Below are 10,448 nucleotides of genomic sequence, written 5' to 3'. Positions count from 1 at the left end.
CTGAATCTCAAGTGAGTTGGTTGACGGGAAATTCTCTTGAGAGTAAAAAATAACATTTAATAAATTCACAAGTTCGGATAAAGATGATTGTTCACTGTTCAGAAAGCAAGTGCACACATCTCGTTTTTTGTCTTAGTGATAAATAAACAATGTTTTCATTTTGTTTTACACATTGTACTCGGTATATTTATTTATTCACTTAAACCCAGTCAATTTTTTTAATTTGCAATAATATTTAATTTATATTATCTATGGAAATATCTTAGTTGATCATTTGCTCTGCATGTCATCAAAATCGTTAGGTAAGTAAATCTGTTTTTGATGAACTCTAAGGTAGAATTTGGATTTCACAATAATTTAAACTGTGCTTCCTGGTAACTTTTCTAACGTAACTTAAGATTGTTTTTAGCTATTTAATTTACAAGAGATATAAGATGAACTGGCGAAAGCCTCGTTTGTTATTAAAGTCCTCATTGTAGCTTTTGTTAGTCTTACACTTTCGATTTTGAACCAGAAAAGTAACTTGAATTATTTTACATTGTATAATGTGTTTTATTTAAGGAGACACACCAACTTTAACACACCTAACTCTGAGTAACCAAGTATGTTTGAATACATTTAAATAAAGGTATGTTCACTTTCTATGTTATAAAATAACTATAGTCATAATACTTTGCACTTTACAATGTACAAGTTATGAAATGCCCAGCTCTAAGTTTCGATGCTCATCCAGTTACAAATTTAGGCATTGATGAGTTTAAATTAATATACACATAAGTAGAAACTAAGTAAATTAAGACAATTTTGGGAGAATGCACAACAAAATTAGAATAAAATAATAACTAACAGTCTAAAATATCTTAATATCTATGCTTGATAAATCCATCATACTGGATGTTAAACGACGATTCACGGTACTGTGCAAAAATGTTAGGACAAAGTCTAAAGTTAGATTTCAGGCTATTTCAAAGAACAATGGAAGGTAAATCACAGATGAAACATCAACATTTCATTAATTTTCATATTTAATACAAGAAAAACTCAGTGGAAGTGCTTGAATTCAACAAACAGTTAATGTTGTGCGTGTGTTCCCCTTTCGCTTTAATAACCGCAGACAGTCAGTTTTTCGGGCATTGTTGAAACAGTTTAAATCAAAGTGTTTTTTGGGATTTTGCTCCAAATGTTTCTAATATACTCCCAAAAATGTTTTTAGAAGCAACTTTTAATTTGTCACGTTTTGATCTTTCAAATCCCAGATCTGCTCAATTGGGTTGAGATCGGAGTTCTGTGGAGGCTATTGCATCTTTTGAATGACTCCAGCAGCTTTATTCTTAGTCAAGTAATTTCTACGTAGGTTGGATGGATGCTTGGGGTCATTGAATTTTACCCCCTAAAGAGCGGAGCGAGATTGTTTTGGTAACCACGTGCAGGCATAGATCAACACGCAAATCACAATAGACCACGCTAAGCTCAAAGAGAAAAGTCTTCTATTCACACAAAAAATGAAAAACAAAGTGAAAAAAATGAATACTTTAAATGTTAAATAATGTTTAAACTGGTTGAGTTAGAAGTCAGATTAATGCAATATTTCTTTTTAAGCAGCTTACATGTAGTTCCAAGCATTTTAAAGACATTATAAATTCAAATTAAAAAATATTAGGAACAGATTAACCATATCGATTCACCTAAATTAACTTTGTATATTGATTATTTATTTCGCGTTAGTTTTGTTATTTTCGAGTGTAGTTTTCGTTATCATTTCAGCATCAAGTAACTGATCTTTACACTGTTCACATATGACATCATACTGTGCAATTGTACGTAGGAGTGTAGATTTTTTACACCCGATTTGGCCTCAGATTAGGAAGTTGACTTTTGGCATTGTTTCACAATATCTATATATAAATAGCTTACAAACTATAGATTACATTTATTGTTAATAGGCAATTAAATCAGCAGTATAAAGCAATAATGAATTAAATATCTCCTTACCACTATGGGTCCAGGTTTTCAACATATTATCATAATTGATAACGCCTGTTATAAAGTATCCGAATGCGTTGGTGATATCTCATCAATGAGACAAAATCCAAATACCAATGTCAGTCTACTAAGACGTCATGGAAAATTAAAGATAGATGGGAAATCCCCAATGGATTTGGATGCTATTACCACAGGCATTATCCGTTATGACAATAAGTTGGCAACATGAGCCAATAACAACAATGCGATGTAGGTATATATATAAGAATATATATATATAGTGAAATTAAATAATTCATATCTAAATGAAGAAAAATGAATAAACAAAATCATGAGGAAGGATTGCGTTACAAACCTTGAATCCCAACCTCTGATTAATTGTATTATAACCCTAAAATATTCAAGCCATAAAGCGAAACACATTAACATGAAATATTTTAAAATACGTTGCACATTTTTTTAAGAAAAAAGGGATCCTAGTGTACAATAATCCCACGTTGTAACTTGTATCCTAGGATCCCTTTTTTAATAAAAATGTGCAGCGTATTTTTAAAAACATTCATGTTAATGTGTTTTGGTTTATGGCTTGAGTATTTTATGGTTATAATAAGAATATATATACAAGAAATTTTGAAATTTACCAAAATCACAAGGTAAAGCACACAGGTACACAAATAGAAGTTATACTAAAACAAACAAAACCAATATGTAAGTGGTACACAAACACTTACCGTACTGTCACTAGCACATGTTATATATATTTATGAGCAATGAAATTTTAATTTTTTTATTATTTATATGTGGAGACATTATTAAATCCTGGGTGACTCCACTGAAAGAGGTAAAATCCTGTGGTAGATCGTGTTTATTTTATACTACTTAAAAATAAAACAAACAATTTTGAGTTATGTTATTAAGTTATATAAATATTTTTTGTAATTCAACAGCTTTAGCAAACTAGTTAATCTGGGTACCTGCTTATTAATATTTATAAATTTTTAATTGTTTGAAAAATTATTCTAATTATCTGTAACAATAAAAATGAAATGAACATTTGCTGGACCTAATTAATTCTTTTTCTCTCATAGAACAATTTTATAATCTTAATAAAGTTCCTTACTTACGACTTTAGTACAGCCATTGTTAAAAAAGTCATTGTCCACTTTTTGTTACATCCAACCATCTTCACTTTTCTTTTGCTCTTCGTATGCAATCTAATATTCTTATGTTATTGCTAATCAATAGTACTGTATATTGTAAAATTACATTCTGACTATGTTCTGACACAATGTTACGAAGTTACGTTGTTACTACACTTATGCTACGTATTATTCGAACATTAACAACCAATTCCATGTCATTACTGAATCCTATTGAATCCTATCAAGAAATATTCTCGCCACTGACGGTCAATTTAACTTGTCTTTGGTAAAGCTTGGCTCAAGAATTGGTGGTGTGCGTTATTGATTACACAATGTAACACAAATTTTGTTCCTGGATAATATGATTATTTCTTAATTGCTTATGTTGTAAAATTACAGAAAATGGTCATTATTCCCTTCAAACTTTGCTTTTGTGACCTGGAAAATGAAATTTAGAAATTAACCTATTTTCTATGTAAAAACGGTCAAATTTGCATATTTTCATTTACATAAGGTCTGAGTAAAACAACATATGAATCAAGATTTACATGTACTTATACTAAAGTTATACAAAAATGTTTAGAAGCGAGTAGTTTTTCGAGATTTGCGACTGCAATGCAAATCACTTTTACGCATCAGCCCTCCATGTTCTCCTTGATTTTATCAAGATGAGCGTCAAGAATATGGACTTTCAGGGACATCCTGCAGCTCATTTTGTCGTAGTACTTCACCAAAGCCTCAACCAGTTGCACATAATTTTCGGCTTTGTTATTGCACAAGAAGCCCCAAACTATTGCGACAAAGCTGCCCCAAGCTTTTTTTTTTTCATTCCAACTGAGCTTCTTGGGGAATTCTGTGCACTCCGGGATCTTCTTTATTTGTGGTTCAACGAAGACACCAGCTTTGACCTTTGCCTCAGACAGCTTAGGGAAAAAGTCTCGAAGGTACTTGAAAGGCTGCAGACTCCTTATCAAGAGCTGTAACAAATTCTTTCATAAGACCCAGTTTTATGTGAAGTGGTGGGAACAACACCTTCTGGAGGTCCATTAGTGGCTCACACTTGACATTGTGCCTCCCCAGAGAAAACTCAGTCCGTTGTGGCCAGTGCTTCCTGTTGTAGTGCGTTGTGATGTCCCTGTTGTCCCAAAGGCAAAGATAACAGGAAAACTTGGTAAAGCCTTCTTGGAGATCCATTAGGAATGCCACAATTTTGAAGTCTCCGATAACCTCCCAGCCATATTCATCATACTTTAAGGCTTGTAGTTGTATTCCTCTTTGAGGTGCACCGAATGAGCCAGGGGAAGAGACGGATATTTATTCTCGTTATGGAGCAGCACAGTTTGAAGCTTCTAGATGAGCTATCAATTAAGAGTCGCCACTCTTTCGAATTACAGGCAATTCCAATTGCCTCGCACAGACCGGATACATTGTGGCAGAAGCAAACCCCATCTTTACGAGTGAAGAAACTTGGAAAAGGTCGGTGACGCTTCTTCTGACTTGCGACTTGCACACTTTCATCTAACAAATCTCATTCTTTGAGCCTAGATGTCAAAAGCTCGGCATTCGACTTTGTTAGACCAAGATCTCTGATCAAGTCATTGAGGTCCCTTTTTTTGTTGGGGCAGATTGGGTTTGTTTCACCAGCTGCACCTCTGAAATTGCAACCTGGATCTTCAACGTCTACGTCATCTTCTGATTGGGTGCTCTCTTTTGAGGATGGCTGCTTTCTTCCTGGAGGAGTGGATATAGGGAGCTTAGGACAGTGTGGAATTGGGGCGATGGATGATGGAAGGTCCGGATACATGATAGCAAATGCATTCTTGTGAGCCCGACGTTTCAAAGGGTTCACCATGCAGAAGTAGCAACTGCTTGAGTGGTCAGTAGGTGCACACCAAATTCTTGGAATAGCGAACTTCACGACTCTTTTTTTTTCCCTCTGTACCATCTTGCAAAAAGAGCAAAATAAAATTATTATTATGAAGAATAAATTTATTTCATCCACAATTGATGTGTAAGAGGTTCATGCAAAATATGTTATATGATTTTTTCTGTACTATTGGAAATTAAAAGATACATTTTAAAAAGGTCTAAAATTTGTATATAAAATCTTTCTATTCAAGCAAGCAAAAGTTGTCCGTCTTACCTCCTAGAGTTTCTTTGCAGTGCTCGAAGGTAAAATGAGGTGCCCAGGGTTTGTCTTGATCACCGACAGGCATGCCGAAATATGCCTTGTAGGCTTCACACGTTTTAGCAGATGCTGCCACAGAGTACTTTTTCGCTTTTGTCTTAATGAATTGGCCACATACATAGCAGAATGCGTCTGGAAAATGCCTGCAGTTTCTTGATGCAATTTCTGATAAAATCAGATAGGTCTGTGTGTTTACTTCGGCAACTAGAACTAAACTGAAGTGGTGAGTGTTGATCCCTTGTATATATATATATATTACTTTGGGAAGTTCTAGAAAATTCTGAAAGGTTCTTGAAAATTCTCGTAAGTTCTACAACGTTCTAGAAAGTTCTTGCAAGTTAGAAAAAATTCTCTATCAGTTACTCGGCACTGAATCTACCTGGAATGTTCTGGAAAAATGGGTGAATTTGAAAATTTCATTACCCACGTCAAAAAAGCAAAGTTTAAAGAGAAAAATAGTTCTTTTTCATTTACTTTAAGCACAAGCAATTGGAAAATAACATTTTCTGCTCAGGAACAAGTAAAAATTTTATTTGCCTTTAAATCTATTCTCTCACGTTTAAAATTAGGAACAACTATGCTTGAAGTGAATCAGACAACAATTACACGGATAGTTTTTTTTTTTTTTTTACATACATTTGTAAAATGTACAAGTTAAAATCTTTTTATTTTTAATTTACAAACAAGACAAGGAGAGCAAGAAGAAAGACGCTACTACAGTATCTTAGTTATGTAAGAACTTTACAAATAAATCAACAATTTCTCTAGTATCACCCCAAAGAATGAACATTTTTGGAAATATTGTGCTATTTTCAAGATATTTAATAAACAATGAAGAAAATGTCGAGCTATATTTGAACTTTGTGTACGTAGTACAACTAGCTAGTGATGGAAAATGATTTAACGAAATGTTTTTCTTCCATAACATCCCAATTTTTCCTGTAATTTTAACAAGGTTGAACCTAATTTACCTTTAATCTATATAGATTGACCATTTTTCCCAAAATATTTTTAATAGAACATTTTATAAATACATCATGATTTGTCTCTGAATTTCTATTACAGACTTGCGGATTGTGGGATCGAATTACCATCGCCGAACACTCATTCTTTTAACCGCGGGGGTAATGTAATGTAACAGTCAATCTCGCTATTTGTTGGTAAAAGAATAGCCCTAGAGTTGGCGGTGGGTGGTGTTGACTAGCTACTTTCCCTCTAGTCTGAATTATGGACTGTTAGTGCAGATAGTTTTCGTGTAGCTTTGTACTAAATTCAAAACAAATTTTACTAAAAGAATTACGTAAGTCATACAAATGTTTAATTTTTTTTAAGGAATTATAAAACACAATTTCTTCAATACTTTACAACCTGTGGATTCTCTTGTACATTTAAATAATACAAGACAAATTGTGTATTTGCGTTTTTCTCATAACAAAGCCAAATCGAGCTATCAGCTAAGTCCACCGAAGGAAATCGAACCCCCTGATTTTAGCGTTGTAAATCCGTAGACTTACCACTGTACTAGCGGGAACTATAAGAAATGTTAGATCATAAACCCTCCAATATCTCTGAAAGAACTTTATTCCAAAATATTTTTGCTTTTCTTAGAAATATAGTTACATATGGCTACCCTAAACCGAAAATAAGAACTGAACGTCAAATTATAAAACACCTGACACTGAAGGTACAGTTCTATAGGAGGCTCTAACCTTGGACTTTTCGTCCGTTATCCCAACACGAAAACAACTAGATGGGAATTTCCTGTGTACAGTCTACACAACAGTTTAATGAAAACCATATAAACAAAGTTCGAAAATAGTTCTTTATTATAGTTAAAAATATATGTAATTTTTTTTTACCCAGGTTTGGTAAACTAATAGCAAATAAAACATTCCAGTGGATAAAACATGTCAGATGTATTAACTTTCAATTAAAAATTAATCACACATTTATAACGTTTCACAATACGAATATCTAAATTTCAATTTGCTTCATTTTACTACAGTAACTAATATTATGAGAGAATTAGAAAATGTTCCTTTTCTTCCACCATTGTGAATCAGAAATACACGAAATTCAAATAATTCATGCGGGCAAGTTTTAACACTTCTATGAAGTGTGTACAACCCTGCATAATTTTTTTTTCTGCAATAATGTTTGAGAACCAGTGTTAAAGATAATCGTTCCCGACTTAAATACATCAAATATTGCACTGTGTTTCTACATGTAATTAAACTTCGATTATAAGAACAATAAGCTTGTGGTCTTCGCGGTGGAAAAAGTTACACATTTATGATTGTCAATCATAATTCGCAAGTTTCAAATTTTCAGGTTTTACTTACTTAAGACTAATACTGAAATAATTCTAGATATGAACTTCGATTTATGTTTATATTTTTTGTCCGAGTTATTTACATTCTTTTGTGGTTCTTTGCGACGAACAGTGAATTCTTAGATATAATTTTCAGATTGACTAACCGCGAGTATTTATATAAAAAGAATACCCACAATATGGAACAATGAATCAAAATTATATTTTTGTCAGTTTTAAAACTGCTCAAATATTTTACACTTAATCAAAATATTGTAACATTTCACAAAAGAATGTATTAAGCAGAAGTTGGAAATTAGACGTTAAAATACATTAAATCGATTATTTGCACTTTTAACTTTATTTGTAAAAATGCACATGCACTAACAAAGCTTTTTAAAAAACGTATTTTTCAATAAATTGTTCGTGTTGCGTAAACCTGTTTAGAACTTTAGGATAATTGTTTCGAGCAAAATTAATCCATATGTTTACTGGTATGTACATACATGTTACATAATTCAAATTACTTTAACTGAATTTTTTTATGTCTTTACATAAGAACACCGAAAGTGTCAATACACTAAAGACTGAAAGCTGGAATGTCATAAAACATATCTTAAAAATGTAACGGTATAAATGCACTTCAAGATACACTCCGATTACAGATACTCTTCAATGAGGAACACTGATTTATTAAATTACGTGAATTTATAACATTTTGCCTCGGGCATTAGTTTCATAAGTTTCCTTCTCTCCGTTACAATGCATTTTATTATATATCAAACATTTGTTAAAACTACATTTTGTAATTTTCCACTTCAACTAATAAGAAATTTCCATGAATTTGACCGATTTGTTATCCTTTTTAGTATACTTCCTTCTTTTGCTTTAGTGTTAATTGGCATATTTTTGTTTGGAAGAGATTTGAGGTTTATATTATAATTCAAAACGAGGCTTATCCAGTCCCTACGATACAGGCCGATTTAGGACGTTTCTGTCATCTGCTACAGTCTAAACCTATATTTTCCGGGTCACTAAGTATATCGATTTTTAAGACCTTCGTTTCCTTGGTGTTCACCTCTTTCTACTGGGCGATTGAGATCAAATAACTCGAATACGTCTGATCGATTAACATGATCATCCGAACTTAAATTGGTCAAAAAATTGCTGGTCAACGAAGTATAAACATTGTATTCTTTATTTTCTACCCATAAAGGAAACTCCTGTTGTTTTCGTACGCATCTTTCGTCACCATTGTCATCTTCACGTTTCCATGGTAATGTTTCAGTTAATGTAGGAGGCAAATACGGTGAAACTGGTGCAGAATTTATTCTCAAATCTATAAAATAATTGTAGTAGTTAGTATTACTAGAACATAATACTGGCTATGAGTATTGTTACCAGTACTGAAAAGAATAACAAAGAATTACAACGAACTCCCTTTAAATAATGGCGATATTTATAAGACAAACTAAAGTATTAACAACATTTAGAATTTAATATGAAATACACAATAAGACCCGTTGGTCTACATAGCTCGTGGTAGAGAATGTATACATGTCCAGAACAATGGAAGTCTAAAACTAATATTACAATTAACATCCTGTTTTATATGGCAAACTATTAATCATCATTACAATTTACTTTATCTTCCCTTCACACACACAATAGTCGTTGTTCATGAAAAGGTATGATACAAATAGCATCTAGACCACTACCATGTCTGTCATAGCCCAACCGGTTTGATGAGCCTTGGTATTGAGCGTAAGGCCTCGTTGGCACTGAACTTGACAACTGTAGTGTGGCTGACATATTATACCGTATTCATCTGTGTTTTCACTCACGTTCTAAAAAAATGTAGGCCTATGAGCCAATGATGTTATGAATAACACCAATAATGTGATTTTTTAAAAAAAACAAACAAGTTTTAGAAAAGTTAGTAAAACAACGAATATGTAAATCCCCTAAATTATATTACACTTATAACACCAGAGATTCCAACAGAAAAAATATTACTCTAATGTTGGGAAGACTTACCTAAGTAACATGAGGAACACTAAAGGGTCGGGGAACTATTAGCAAACACAACGTTCGATAAGTGTTTTGGAAACTGTGATGGACAAGAAATATTCGCTATACATTCCCAACGCTTGAAACTAGTACAATGAACTGCAAGCTTCCCCTCCACTTAGTATTGAATAGATAAAAAAAACAATATCTAAATCTACGAGGAAATTAATAATAATTCTCCAAATTTTAGAATACAATGAGGTTCCGAGCATCAGGTGGAATTTGTGATCTAATCAGTTTGCACACGTATCATCACCGTATAGTATATACAAAATACAGTTGTTCATACTATAAAAGTTCTGGAGAAATCGCAGGATAAAGGATGACAAGAAAATGTAGCAGTTCTGGTCAACTTACTCGATACATCCGGGTTATTTCCAGAATTACGATGTGCAACGAAAGCGACTCCATTTGGTGTTGATTCCTCACGAACGTTGATTCCTGGATGTCTCAACGATTCCTCTGTCTCAAGATATTCTGAGATGCTCATCGAATGTTCGAATCTCGAAATAGCTTCGTTGTTTTGCTTAGGATCTAAAGAAAGTAACACAGACGGTTGATTGGTTATTACAGAATATTGTACCAACAGGGTCCTGTACTAGTATAATTTCAGATCATGCGGGCTCGCACAAGAGTTTCACCATGAAAACGAAAAAAACCTTTAAAAATATTTGGTTGCTATTTACAATTTTTTTTTAAATTTAACCTTACTTTGCTGAAACTCGCTACAGTTTTTGACATGTTATATTACGTC

The 10,448-nt window shown here is 33.0% G+C and overlaps 1 protein-coding gene across 1 annotated transcript in view; it reads right to left on the bottom strand.

The window, feature by feature from the left end:
• Nucleotides 1-6,930: 6,930 nt before the first annotated feature.
• The window catches only part of LOC143250787 (putative Na(+)/H(+) antiporter nhx-9), a 44,600-nt gene continuing 41,082 nt past the window's right edge, over nt 6,931-10,448 (bottom strand). Inside the window, exons 11-12 of the mRNA XM_076501771.1 lie at nt 10,052-10,228; nt 6,931-8,963 (exon numbers count right to left, since the gene is read on the bottom strand). Coding sequence (XP_076357886.1) covers nt 8,659-8,963; nt 10,052-10,228 — 482 coding nt within the window. The 3' untranslated portion in view covers nt 6,931-8,658. The remainder of the gene's footprint in view (nt 8,964-10,051; nt 10,229-10,448) is intronic.

The sequence above is a fragment of the Tachypleus tridentatus genome, chromosome 5 (genome assembly GCF_004210375.1).
Source record: "Tachypleus tridentatus isolate NWPU-2018 chromosome 5, ASM421037v1, whole genome shotgun sequence".
Lineage (NCBI taxonomy): Eukaryota > Metazoa > Arthropoda > Merostomata > Xiphosura > Limulidae > Tachypleus > Tachypleus tridentatus.
The sequence above is the reverse complement of the archived record's forward strand: the minus strand, read 5'-3'. Positions and strand labels throughout refer to the sequence as shown.